Source organism: Micropterus dolomieu, linkage group LG20, assembly GCF_021292245.1.
Source record: "Micropterus dolomieu isolate WLL.071019.BEF.003 ecotype Adirondacks linkage group LG20, ASM2129224v1, whole genome shotgun sequence".
Classification (NCBI taxonomy): domain Eukaryota; kingdom Metazoa; phylum Chordata; class Actinopteri; order Centrarchiformes; family Centrarchidae; genus Micropterus; species Micropterus dolomieu.
Genome location: NC_060169.1, coordinates 11,959,385 through 11,972,918, shown reverse-complemented (window position 1 = coordinate 11,972,918; position 13,534 = coordinate 11,959,385). Strand labels below are relative to the sequence as shown.

General features: G+C 41.8%; 1 protein-coding gene and 1 long non-coding RNA gene across 9 annotated transcripts in view; one reads left to right on the top strand and one right to left on the bottom strand.

Annotated features, from left to right (window-relative positions):
- Positions 1 to 598: 598 nt before the first annotated feature.
- Positions 599 to 13,534, bottom strand: part of baz2ba (bromodomain adjacent to zinc finger domain, 2Ba) — a 63,985-nt gene continuing 51,049 nt past the window's right edge. For 2 of the 8 annotated variants that reach the window (XM_046032196.1, XM_046032198.1), the window contains 19 exons: positions 13,245 to 13,271; positions 11,277 to 11,342; positions 10,809 to 10,949; positions 10,037 to 10,291; positions 9,504 to 9,727; positions 8,907 to 8,981; positions 8,595 to 8,826; positions 8,439 to 8,501; positions 7,653 to 7,797; positions 6,461 to 7,272; positions 6,062 to 6,314; positions 5,661 to 5,816; positions 5,239 to 5,399; positions 4,825 to 5,144; positions 4,113 to 4,248; positions 3,855 to 4,001; positions 2,985 to 3,286; positions 2,207 to 2,350; positions 599 to 2,048 (listed from right to left, as the gene is read on the bottom strand). In XM_046032196.1, coding sequence (XP_045888152.1) covers positions 1,892 to 2,048; positions 2,207 to 2,350; positions 2,985 to 3,286; positions 3,855 to 4,001; positions 4,113 to 4,248; positions 4,825 to 5,144; positions 5,239 to 5,399; positions 5,661 to 5,816; positions 6,062 to 6,314; positions 6,461 to 7,272; positions 7,653 to 7,797; positions 8,439 to 8,501; positions 8,595 to 8,826; positions 8,907 to 8,981; positions 9,504 to 9,727; positions 10,037 to 10,291; positions 10,809 to 10,949; positions 11,277 to 11,342; positions 13,245 to 13,271 — 3,816 coding nt within the window. In that variant the 3' untranslated portion in view covers positions 599 to 1,891. The remainder of the gene's footprint in view (positions 2,049 to 2,206; positions 2,351 to 2,984; positions 3,287 to 3,854; positions 4,002 to 4,112; positions 4,249 to 4,824; positions 5,145 to 5,238; positions 5,400 to 5,660; positions 5,817 to 6,061; positions 6,315 to 6,460; positions 7,273 to 7,652; positions 7,798 to 8,438; positions 8,502 to 8,594; positions 8,827 to 8,906; positions 8,982 to 9,503; positions 9,728 to 10,036; positions 10,292 to 10,808; positions 10,950 to 11,276; positions 11,343 to 13,244; positions 13,272 to 13,534) is intronic. The other 6 variants (XM_046032199.1, XM_046032201.1, XM_046032197.1 and 3 more) reach the window with 3 other exon arrangements.
- LOC123958679 lies at positions 7,309 to 9,253 on the top strand. The gene is made up of 4 exons (XR_006822145.1): positions 7,309 to 7,574; positions 7,682 to 7,805; positions 8,469 to 8,550; positions 8,718 to 9,253. It is a non-coding gene; the product is annotated as an uncharacterized LOC123958679 (long non-coding RNA).

The following is a 13,534-nucleotide window of genomic DNA, read 5'->3' as shown; positions in this document are numbered from 1 at the left end:
CATTCAACAGAAATAAATTACTATCTGAGATCTGGAAAATAGGAACTTGCCATTTTTGCCATCTGTATTTGTCAAACTGATTGAGCACATTTCCATTCTGTCGTACTTCTGCTTGCACTTGGAGTTTAAAACTTTGTCATCCATATTTTAAAATTCCCAAATGTGTGTTAATTGCGACTACTTCCAAAAGGAAAGAGAACTAAATTTTCAACTTTCTGCTTTAAATCAATCTAATTTTAAGAATTTTAAGCTCCAAGCATCCTTATGAAATTAATGTTTTTGTAATTCATTAACTTAACAACTTCCTTTTTTTAAATTTGCATAATTTTAATGCACATTTAAAGATATATAAATTTTTGACATTTGTGTTTTGGCACCAGACTTAGGTATTGGATAAACTTTCTATGAACTTTCGACTGTTAAGCTTGAAAAGACCTCCCCCCATGTGAAACTGAATTCAGAATCAGATTATGGTCATAAATGCATACATGATTTCTAATTTGAGTGAACAAAAGTGATTAATCCATCGATCTACCACAACACCTTTTCTCAAAATCAGCTCTGTAGGATGGAATTGAAATGAAACAAGTTTAAGACATTTACGTTGAAAAACATCCTTTTAATAGGTCCGTGCCACACACTAGTGAAAAATAAAGCTCCTACAAAAGAATGATACTTTTATTCCACAATATCTTAAATAAAGTAACTTCAAGTACTCTTGACTTGGATACAAAAAAATCTAGCTGCCTCCATCAGGCCACAACACACAGCAAGGTTCAACACAGTGGTTACAAATGGCCTTAGGTCCTCTGTATTGTGGCAGATTACGAGGAAATGCATCATGGAAGCATAACTGAATGCTTGTTGTTCCTTTTTTTTTATCTGCTATGGTGAGGAATGATTTCTGTGTCACTGTCCAACTTTGGAGGCCTTGTTGGATTGAAATCATATTAAAAAAATAATGCTGTCGTAAGAATGAAAACTAAAAACAATAACATCCCCTACATGCCCCTGTTGGAAGGGTAGGCACTACCAAGATTAAGGATACCACAGTGTTTGCAGAGGATATGTATATACTGTACAAACAATATTTATGATAATGTTTTCATCACGTTCACTAAAATAGAATGCTACAATCATTCTAAGGCATAAACAATATCTTAATATTCTTAAACAATTTTTACACGTCGTTCCAAACAAGACATAATATTGACATTAATAAACAGTATATACACATGAATCACCATTGTCTAACTGTTCCTCTGCCGTTCCTGTAAATAAATGCAGTTTTACAGTTTGAACAAATGAATACAGTCCTCTGATGCCCCAAAGTACTGAACAGTGTAAACAGTTTCAGGTTTTTTTTTTCTTGGCTTTGTTTGATATTTGGGAGAAAAATTATAACACAAAGACACATTCCTTTTTTTAATTCAAAGCAGTTCAGCTGATTCTTCCTTTTCATAGAAAATGAAGTGGACCTTGATTCATAAATAATTATTACAAAATTAAATACATTCACTATAATACGATTAAATAACAAAAGGCTATTTACAAGTAGTGGAAAGTATTCTAGCGCAGACAGTGACAGTTGAGGATTTATTCAGTGCAGTGTTCTGAGACAGGGAATGGTATTGCACTACAACACCCCATTTCACTGGGACTCTTTGGGGCTTTTATCCCTGTTGTAATAAAATCCAGCTCACCTCATGTAACGGCTTTTTTTTTATCAAGGTGACATCTCTCTATAGCAGACCATGGGTTCCTTAATGAAGATTTGACTTCTTCCATCCTGCAAAGCCACATTCTCCATCAGAAAATAAAAATAAAAGTAAAACCTGGTGCTCCGATATGAAAAGTTGAATGGGTTTATGGGAAGAATCTGAACAGACTTTTAGTTTGTTTGTTTCAGAAGCTCAGTCCAGCGTTTCTCAAAGAACTTCCTCATGTTATGACCAGCTCGACCAATGTCTGAATTGTCTTCATTGAATTTTTCGCAGTTATCAAAGACCAAGTTGACATCAATGATGAACGTCTCCAGGTTTTGATACCTGAAATGAAAAAAAAAGGTCTTAAGGTGAGAAAGTACAACTTACATACAGCTGATACATCACATACTGTGGTGTAACTAAAACTGACTTTAAATTCAGTTCAAGGGCCTTGAAGGCATTCAGTAGAAAAAGAACAAAAAGAAGTGACAGGAACTTACTGGCTGCTCACAAGCTTCTCACGTATGGTGGAGAAGTCCATCGGTTTCTTGATAACCTTCCTGTAGCCAGGGACCGATTTCAGGTTGACAGGTGTGAGAAAAGGCCATGCATCCTGATGCCGCTCCAACTCAGCAAGGAGTACCCTGTTGAACACACACACAAATACACACACACACACACACACACACACACACATGGTTAGACAAGAACTTCATTTGTTGGACAGCTGTCCTTTAAAGAAGCTGTAATCAATATTTGAAATTTTTTATATTAACGAAGAATCAAATATGTTACTCATGAAAATAAACATACAGATAATTATCAACAGACTGCAGTTTCCTTCAGCTCTACAGAGCGTTGGTAGCATATTTCAGCTCATTGTTTGTTGTTGGTTTTACAGCCCAAAACTTTGCTGTTTTGGTTCACATTTTGGGCCGCAGTAGGCAGCTAAATTTCAACAAAAAAGCTCTGGAAGTCTTTAATGGTGTCTGTGTTTTTATACTAGCCAAAAAAACTCAGCCTTATAGTTATAGACTTTGTGCTGAAAAAATATTTTAATGTTGGTAGAAAAGGCAAAAAAGAGGATCTTAAATGTCAGTGTTAAATCACAAAAGATTCTTACATACAGATAAAGTGAAAACACATCAGCTCCCTGCGGCTGCTTGATTCAGTCCTACAGTAAATGGCAGCTACTGTAAAACAGTTTGAAAGAGGGAGATAAAGAAATGAAAAGAATTCAACAAAAAAGACAAGTATGAGCAAGTCAGGGGCACGTACCTGCATAATCCCAGGTCCCTGTTGTTGTCTCTAGCTGTCTTGGCTCGCTTCACACACACAGGGCTCTCCTGATTGGCTGCTGGCAGAGCAGGTGAGCTCTCCTCGGGTTTCCTCTTCCTGCTGGTGTCTTTTGCTCCTTTCTTGGGTGTGCTGCTGGCGCTGGCCGGGTCATCCTCCGACACTTCCCCGTTACCTGCCTGCTTCCCATTCTTCTTTACCTCTCCACCTTTCTTACCACCTCCTCCACTGGATGCTACTTGTTTGCTTGGAGGTTTTTTGCTTTTGGGAGATGGACCACTTGCCTGCAGAGAGTAAACAATGCATTTTCTGAGCTCTGGTGCAATTAAAACTAATAGTATAGTGTCCACTTCGACCAATTTATTGTACTAATACTGGCCTTTTCCAAACTATTAGGTCAATTTGTCATATCTTACACCACCAATATTAATTAGTTTCTTCCCTGACCACATCTACATAAAAACATTCTGTGTTTTCCAGCTTCATAGAATTTTATTAGTATGAATATGAATGGAAAGTTTTATTGTCATTTTATAGGACAAAGGCTAGATCTATGCTGCAGACAATAAAAGGTGAGGGGAAATGTATACCAAATACTGTAATGGCAACGTCGCTGGCCCCCAGTTTGAAGGACCGGTGATGTTGCCATTACAGTATTTGGTCTCTCTCTACTCTCCACAATTCTTTGAAAGCATGAAAATGGTTGAATTAAAGTAAACCCATCAACAGTTTTAATAAAAAAATGTCTGTTTTGGCTGTTAAATACCAAAATTGGAAAATGCCTTAAATGTTGTGGTGTGAATATTTTCCTAAACTTTGAAATTACAGAGACATTATAATTGGATCTGATACCTTCGATATGCAGGCTGGGCAGTACCAGTCTCCCTCTGGGATACTGGTGATCTTGGGTTTGTGGCAGTAAGTGTGGCAGCCTTTGTCACAGCCATCACACAGCAGGAGGAGGTCCTCGTTATCTCCTTTCCTACACATCTGACAGTACTGAAAAAAAAAGAAGCATCCATTAAAAACAGGTGTACATTTCCTGAATAGAGTTTGTTTTTAATTAGTGGGGTGGAGATATGATGTAGATTTATACTACTTGCTGCTCACCACTTTCATGATGGACCTCTCCCAAGCAATAGATTTCTGCAGTTGCTGGATACACATGGCCAACTGGGCAGCACTGCGCACTTCAGTCAGGGCCTTCCTCCACACCTTCATACCATGAGCCACCTCCTCCTCACCGCTGGGAGAAGACAATGAGGAATGATGGGAAGGTGACAAAAATGTACACATATGTGAATATTTGGGCGGATTTGCACACACACACAAAGCAGTTAACTGTATCCGCTCAACCAACCAGAAAGAGCTCCAGCTGTGCAGAGATAGGCATGAGGATTTTGGGGTGGCAGGGCACCAGGTAAACACCGATTTTGTTATGTTCAGGGGACATTCATGCAGAAAGAGGGAAGGAGTAAAACCTGTGTAAGTGTATGCTGTATAGTGGGAGCCATGAGTATGCCCATAACCAAGGTTACTGATGCACAACACCATGCAGATGACTGCAGAAAACAAACAAACCAGTAAATCAGTAAACAATGCCGATACAGGAAATGAATCTGAGAGGAGTCCCCCTCGACCCCAAAAAAACTGCACAAGATCAAAGAAACAAACAAAAATGCAACAAGCCACCACAAAAATCTGCTGTGAAAGCAACAAAGACCCTCACTTTTTGAGATATATGGAAAACATAAAGCAAACACAGAGAGAGAAAAGGGTCTTAGTGGGAGAGTGGGGAGCTTCGGTTGGAGAAATGACCTACCCTTCCCTGTCAGCACTAGTGGATGGGGCGGGGGCAGGGACAGTGACCGTACCCACATTATCCAGCCTGATCTGAATGGTGGTACCTAAGGGGCTCCTCAGGTACCTTCTCTCGATGTTGCGCTCCAGATCAGCCAGACGTGTCACTGCTATGTCCAGCGGGTTGTCCGGATGACGCATCACCCCGCCCTTCTCCACCCGCTCCTCTGGATGCTCCTTGTCTCCTGAATTTACTGACGCTGGCGTCGATTTGGTGGGAGGCTTGTGTTCGTAATACACCAGGTCCTCTCGCTCAGACTGAGGGTCCGGAAATGTCCAGCCCTGGGAGGGGAAGTCAGCTGTTTGGTCTTTTCTGCATGTTTTTTTCACACTACTAAGAAAATCTTCAGGGTGTGTTCTTGTGTTAGTATTTTACCTTGACCTGCAGGCTGGCTGCAGTGACTTTCCTTTCCAATTCCTCTACCTGCTGCAGCACAGCAATGTCCATCTCCATCGCCTGCTCCTCAACACACCAGCCCCGCACTGACTCCACACTGACCTGGCTCTCCTCCAGCTCATGCAGCTCGATCATGGCCGCTAGATGGACAACATGAAAGATATCAGTCAGCCTCGAAAAAACACACAAACACACTCACTGATGTAGGTAAACACATGAGCAAGGTAGCCAAACAAGCACAGATATTCGTGAAATTCAATCATAAGTAACACTGTCTTTGCAGTGTATTCAGGGATCATGCTTTGAAAGCTGAATGGCAGCACACCAAATCTGTATATCATACTATGATTTTAAGAAAAATACAGCGATTACGTGCTCAGAGGAAGTGTTGAAACACTCACCGTCTTTGTGTTTTGTGCAGACCTGGGGGATGATCTCTGTGTATTTCTGCATCTGCCTCTGGAGGCCCTTCTCTCTGATGCCTCGGCTGTGGAGAGCACTGACTAAAGCCCTCAGCTGCTCGATGTCAGACACCCGCCACCACCCTGTCAGCATCTCTGAGACAATGAGCACAAACAGGCATGTAAGCTAGAAGACACTGAACATACATCACTGTAAAAAGCTGCTTCATTCAGTTATGTTATACCCAAATGAAATTGCGTACAGCCGAGCAGAACGTTCCCCAATCCAATTATCTTGGATTATTCAAGCAAGTGAAATCTTTTCAGGCAGGTGAATTCTTTTCAATTAAACAATGGGGGTTGATTATGGCTTCTACTTGTATTTATTTTTTGTCACTCACCGTCTGGAATAGGCCGAGGTGTGGGATGGTCCAGGGATTTGGGCATCTCCAGGGTAGGAGAGGGCATGGATAAGGTTTTCTCAATGCGAGGTAAAGGAGATTCACTCTTACTGGAGACACTTGCGGCTGTGTTGCCCTCCAGAGAGTGACCCAGCATGGGGCTGGGGCTGCTGCACAGAGGCAGGCTGGGACTCATGATGCCACTGGGCCAGCTTCCGAAAGAAATTCCTAGCAATGAACCACCTGTCTTCACCTGGGGATAAACGAGGAAAAACAAAAGGGTGAGTGAGGTGGAGTTAGAGGAGAGCAAAACAGCTACAATTAAGGTAATGTGATACATGGCAAAAATAACTGTACAGAACACAGCTATCTCTATTTGCGTCCAGCCAGCAGCCTCACCTGCAGGGCTGATAGTGGGTAGTTGAGGAGGCCAGCTGGGTGGTGCGGGCTGGCGGACGCTGAGGCAGCTGAAGGGGTGAGAGGCAGTGCTGGGGATGGAGGTGGGGATCTGGGCCTGGCTGGGGTGGAGGACGCCTGGGGAGACACACGGGGCACTCCTGGAGGAGTTGTGGTGATGGAAGCGAGGTCACAGGGGTTGCGAGGGAGCAGACTGAACCAGTGTCCGCTCCTCTCTGTGAGGACTCTGAGCAGCTGGTCGTTGGCTTGGAATGAGAGGTGTGGAGATGGAGCAGGGGATGAGGTTGGAGGAGTGTTCCCTGGGCTTTCACGCTGGGCTGGCAGGCACGGGACGGATAAAGAAGCTGAGACCTGGGGAGGGATGTGTGTAGTGTCATTAGTGGTCACCATGGAGGGGGTTGTTGCTACTGAGGTATTGTGAGTGGGGGAGGATGATGTCACTGTGGTTGTGGCAATAGGGGTGCCGATGGGGCTGCCATTTTGCCTCACATGGAGACTCTCCTTATCCTCTGGCTTCACAGTTTCTTTGTCAACATCCTTGTTGACATCCCGGAATGTGCACAGTTTAGATACACAGCCTGGTTGCTGATAGAAGAGGGTTGGGGAGTTCTTCTTTCCCTCATGCTCCTTTTCCTCCTCTTCCTGTTGCTCCAAGCCTTGTGTTCGAATGCCCTGCCCATCGAGGCTGGCAGAATTCTCCTTCTGCACCTCGATCTCCTGAGGTTCGTCTTTGACCTTGACCTCCTCTGCTGCTCTCCTCCTCCTCTGTCGCTCCTCCTCCAGTTCCTCTGGAGCTGCAGGGAAATGAGAAAGCGTACGGTTAATGTAGCTGAAAACTCAAATACCGTGGCTGATTATACTGCAACATTATTCTACACTTGCCTAGGAAGATAAGTAGAGTTGTGTTAGATTATTATAGTTTACAGATGCAATCACAAATTAGTCTTAGAGAATTAAGATAAAGTAAAACATCATCAGCATATTTCACACTGCCAAAAACAGCTGAACATGCAGCTAAACAGATACATTTACAAGATGTCTTCCTTCATACAACATCAAATCTGTTCCTATGATTTGTATTTTTCACTTTTTGAGTGTAAGTAAAATGTGTCTATGCAATCAGAAGCATCATAATTTAAGATCTCATCAAACTTGTGCATTGTACTGTAACTACCTTCTCCACTCTCCATGGCTTCAATGAAGACCCCTCCACAGTGTGGAAGTACCCAGTACCGGCGGCGATAACGGTCCTGGCCATACATCATGGAGCGCAGAGAATGGGATATTTCAAACAGCTTTCTTCTGGTCTGATGATGTTGCTGCAAAGGTACAAAATATACTATACTTGTGATTTCTATACCTTATTTTGATCTATAGACATTTAGGTAAACAAAAGACACTTTTGCTACCAAATGTCCTTTTGTAATCACCGTGATATATTAAGCATTGCATGCTATACTAATGAGGTAATTTATTAAGCTAATTAATGCCTTCATTAGCAACAGCAATATGTCAGTGTACATGTTTATAAAATGTACCAAACACATTCGTTGTTTTTAATACACACTGTATATCAAAGCATTTAAAGGTTGTAGATATTAAGAAATTAAGTTAGGTTTTCCAAAATCAAATATGTTATCTAATGTGTAGGGAGGTGTTTGTGGGGTTGCCTCTTATGTATTATATTAAATTGTATTTAAAAAATAAACACATGTTCATGGCAACATACAAGAGAAGTCCTGCATAACCAAACAGCAATAATACTCCATGTTCCTGTGGTTTATCTCTTTCATAGTTGTTTCCCCAAGAGACTATTTTTTTAATCTCACTGCATGTCTCATTTTTAATCACACATTATCAGTGTCAACCAACCATGCATTGATTTTCTGATGCCTTATACGTTTATGTTAATGGCTGTTAACTTTGTCACAGCACTTGTACATTCTAAGGAAGAACATACCTTGGCTAATTTCTCAATCTGCTTATCCAGCTCCTCGAGACTGGTGGCTTGGTCAACTTCATCCTGACAGAACAAAGTAAATACAGTAAATGTCTGTGAGCAACCCTCCAAGGTCAGTTTTGATAATGGATCTGTAGATGGATCTATCTTTTTCACCTCATCGTATGTCTCCACTTTTTTAATCTTCTTAATTTCTTCCTCCTCCTCCTCCTCCTCCTCCTCTGCCTGATCATCACTGTCATCATCGTCTTCATCATCATCGTCGCTGTCTCCTCCCAGTTTCCTCTTGCGTTTGGCGGCAGAGGACGGAGTGCAAACAGACTGGTTCTCTTCCACACCCATACTGGCCTCCCTCCTCCCAGTACGTTTGGCATAAATGGTCTTCAACCTGCATCAACACACGCAGGTTCAGCATGATAGTGTACAGAGAAGTAAAAGCATGACTTTTTAGGATTAAAGAAAACTTACTTCTTCAGCTTTCCCTCCATAATGATCTTATCCTTCCTCATGTTTGCCATCTGATCAAGGCTCTTGTCAATCTCACTGCAATAGGAAATGTAATCCTGTCAGTTACATTTGTGCATATGTACATTGATGTTTTTGTTATTGGTAAAGTAATGGCAAATATGTTGAGTGAAAGATAAAAGCTCAGTGAGGCTGGCAACTATCTACAGCCAAAGTAAAAAGTTTAATAAGCTGTTATCCCGGAGCACAAATTAGTACTTGCATAATTTGCTTACAATCAAAAGGACTTTTACTGCTCTCAAATTACTGCTCCCTACAGCAGCTTTATTAATCTTTTTCCACTGCATCAATAAAACATACCATTATTGGCTAATGAATAACTTCAGTGTTAAGCAATATAAAAGTAAATGCAGTACACAGTAGATTAATATATTAAAAAGTGTGTGGTTGGTGAATGGGAGTGTTTCAATTTGCATATGAATCCAGAGGTTGAGGAAGTATTATACACCATCCAACTATATGTCACAAAGACAACTCAACAAGTACTCAACAATGTTCGGTCGGACAGTCCCACTTTTTACTTTCAGCTGCCTCTCGTACCTGATAACAGTTTTGCTGCAGGCCAGCTCGTTAGCCAGAAAGCCCAGGATTGAGGCCTTCTGGGCTGGCGTGTGGGCCTGGAAAGCCTTGGTCTTCAGACTGAGGGCCAGAGGGGCCAGTTCTGTATTGGCACAATGGGCTCCCATGTACATCTGTAGCACCTCAGACACATTATCCCTATTGATGCCAACGTTGGTCAGGTGATCCCCCAGCATGGTTTTTGTCTGATAGAGAAGGAGCGGTTGACAAAAAAAGTTGGTGAACACATCCTTGACAAATTTAAGTTGATTTGACTTCTAACCTTGTTATCTGCCATTTTAACAATGTAATATGCATAAGCATGTATTCGCAGTAGAGGAAAAAGTCCCTAAAAATAACAATATTACAATAGAAAAAACAGTACAGAAGCATTAGCACTAAAATTAGTACTCATTTTGAAGAAAGCTGGGTGCACTTGCTCAAAATTACACAATAATAATATATAATAATAATAAGGTGCATTGCATGACTTAATGAGCTTTGAACTAGCTCACCTTTTGTCCGGGTGGCAAACCGGGATCACAGACAGCCAGAGAAAGCAGTTTGACCAGAAGGTCTTGGACATGGCCCATGCTGTCGCCGACATTGAGCAAGCCCTCCTGCAGCATGCCCAGGGTGGGCACATCCACATTCAAATCTAGCCCCAAAACCTTTCCGAAGCCTCGGAGGAACTGCATCAGCATCAGGCAATCTGACACAGCACGTCCTGGTAGGATGAGTCCAGGAATCCGGGAGAACTCAGGGAGAGGCTGTGGGTAAAGTTTGGATTGTTAGCAGTTTTTGTTGTTGTTGTATTTGTTAGTAATACATTAAATGTAATTTGGACTACAGAAACTGTTTATGATTTAAACAACTATGGGAAATGGGAGAAAAGCTGTCATTATATCTCACATCTGTTGACTGTAATCAAGATGGGGCTTTCCAATTCATAGTAATGACTAATTTTCTACCTTGTGCAGTACTCCCTTTTAACCACTTGGGGGCACACACTTCCGCATATAAAATGCTCCCTACCATGAGGTACTGACCCTCAAGAAAATGTCCAACTTACTATTTAATAATAATAATAATAATAATAATAATAACTGCCAGGACTTTTGTGATTGTGCCACCCTGCTGCCCTAAATCTACTTGCAACACTCAAATGAGAAAAGCTGACCATCTGCTGCACATCACAGTGTGTATGAACTAAAATCTACAATTTTTTCTGTGTGTGATTAACTTTACATTCACACCACTGACCAGATGAGCTACTGTCGTAACTACCTTATGATCAGACAGACACATGTCTTCATTTGGCTTCTTCAGCTCCCTCGCTATCTCCAGCTCCAGCCTCCGTTGCTCCAGTTTACGCTCTTTGTTCAGGCGCTTCTCATCCCTTTTCTCCTGCCGCAAGCGCTCTCGCTCCTAGAGAGTCCAAAATTCAAGGGAGCATTAGGGAAGCAAAGTGTGCGTGTGCTCATTTGTGTGTATGTGAAAACAGACAAGAAGGTTTACTTGACTTTGCTGAGCAGTATTAGAATTCAGCCTAATGCTGCTATGCATTCAAAGGAAAAGTGCTTGAGGGCCAGAATCTTTTGAATTGGTAAGTGTGTAGGAAAAAAATGAATGGAGGGAAAGAGTGCACAAAAAGGAGAGAATGCAGGAATCTATCCAGGGAATAATGACTTAGGCTCTTTTTATGGAGTGGACTGTGTGTGTATTGCTGCATTTATGTGTGTGCATATGGGCTACCTCTGCTTTCTTGCGAGCCTCAACAGCCTTCATCAGCATTACATGTTGCCTCCTCCTTTCTCTCTCCTAGAGTGGCAAAAAAACAGAGGCACATTAACAAGCACACATTGTACATACAGTGCTCAAGGTCGACTAAATTTAGTATGTATTGATGTAAAATTGGGATGGACTAAATTCAATAGAGCCACCATACTTGAACAAACACAAAACAACGCTTCACATGTATACACTTTCACATGTATGGTGGAAGCATAAGTGAAGAGTACAGTAGTACGATGACAACCAAAAAGCAACACATAGATGCGATACAAAGTAGATGTGATGACAGGCTCAAAAAAGAGAAGCAGCTGGAATCGGTGACGGCGCCTTTAAACTAAAGCTGACGCAACAAAAGCAACAAAATGCTGGTTGCCAGAAGTCTTCTGATATGCCACATTGGCGTTATGATCAAAATAATAAATTCCATCACATGAGTCACTTCTAATGTTTATTTGACATAACATTCTCATAATATTTGGTGATGGGCGGCAAATACTAATGGATGGTAAAGGATAGCTACAAACAGGGCAGTTCCACTTCAGTGGTTTTGGCGGCTTAAGTATTAGCACAGTATGTGACTGCTGAGGATGAGACATCTATGTTGTTCTTTGGTGCATGATACACAGTCTCCTGCAAAAGGGCACAGGAATCACCGGTGGCTGAATATCATTTCATTTGATCTCTTTAGGTTTCCCGCTCCACCATATCAGGCTGTCATTTCCTCTGTGATCCAACAGAAAGACACTTTGCCACTATTAGGGCTTGCCAAGGACATTTCCAGCACATAGTGACTAAAATTTGCTGTTTGTGAGGACTGTTTTGTCAGTGTGATAAACAAAACGGGCTAGATGCCAGGCACTCTGCTACAATATGTCCTTCTTGGTTTGATTTATCTACAAATAGAAAACTTCAAAAAGGACATTCAAAAAGGATATTAAGCCTGTGGCATTCAGCTTTTTTTAGCTTTCCAATTCATCAAAAACATTGAAGGTTATTATGATAACAAACTACAATATATCAGAAGCAATACAATTGCATGTGACAACTGTAAATACCAGGATTATTTCATGTATCTCAATTTGCCCCCCCCCCCTTCATTGTGCTCCGAGTAGAGGGACAAGGGGTTGATGCAACAATCGGTTCAGAGTCCACTGTGAAACAGATAGGCAGACCTGTAGATTCAGCTGCGACTGTGTTTGAGTGAGAAGGGCTACAAGCAAGACAGCCAGGCCAAAATAAAATGCTACACAGAACCATATTTGTCCCCATGGTGGAACTGATTATATTGTCGTTCTACAGTCTATCAGGGTATTGTTGAGCAACGGTTGTGCTGTACCCTCACCAAACTGGTGGGAATCTGTAAGTATCTCCACCATAAAGGCAAAATGTTTCTCAGTAGCTGTTTTCATTCTTTGTGCAGAGTACAGGAACAGTGAATGACAGAGAGGCTGGGATGGGGCAGGTTAAAGTCCAGCACTCTGTGGACTGGAGAACAGATGCACGGACGAACAGACACAAGCTCGATGTCTGGGCCAAAATCGTCAAGCACTCATGGGTAACACAGGCTACTCCAATACAACAGTTAGACAATGTACAGTATGTGATGGATGGAAACTCCTCGAGTGCACTTTCAGACAGTGAGTGTGGATTGGCTAGTAGCCTTTGCAATGCATTCTGAGTAGAAGGAGGATGGGGGAGGGGGGACAGAAGCTGCCTGGCCACCGTGACAGGGTCAGTTGTCCCTCAGGACGAGCAGATGGAGGCAGCATACTGACTCTTTTTCTCTTTTGTTGGTTTTGCTGGAAAGCCATGCAGAAGAATGTAGTATGACAGCAGCCAGTGCTACACTTAATGCATTGCTATGACAACCATAACACAACCAGTTACACGATGCAGGTGTTAGATGTACAAAAATAAACATACCCATACCATATCTAGTCTATGCCTCTCCAACTCCTGGCAGAGAGAGTTGGCAAAATATTATGGAACAGAAGTAATATCCAATACCAATAAGCATGGGTTTAATAGACTTTCATTAAATAGATGTTTGGTAATTAACCACATTTCTATATACTCACACATGCCTGTATTTAAATGCACACACAACCACACACACACACACACACACACACACCTGCAAATTCCTATTCAAATGAAGTTTGAGGTAAATGGTTTTATTCAGCAGAAACCATTACGTTCAAGAGGCTTAGCAAGTTGTA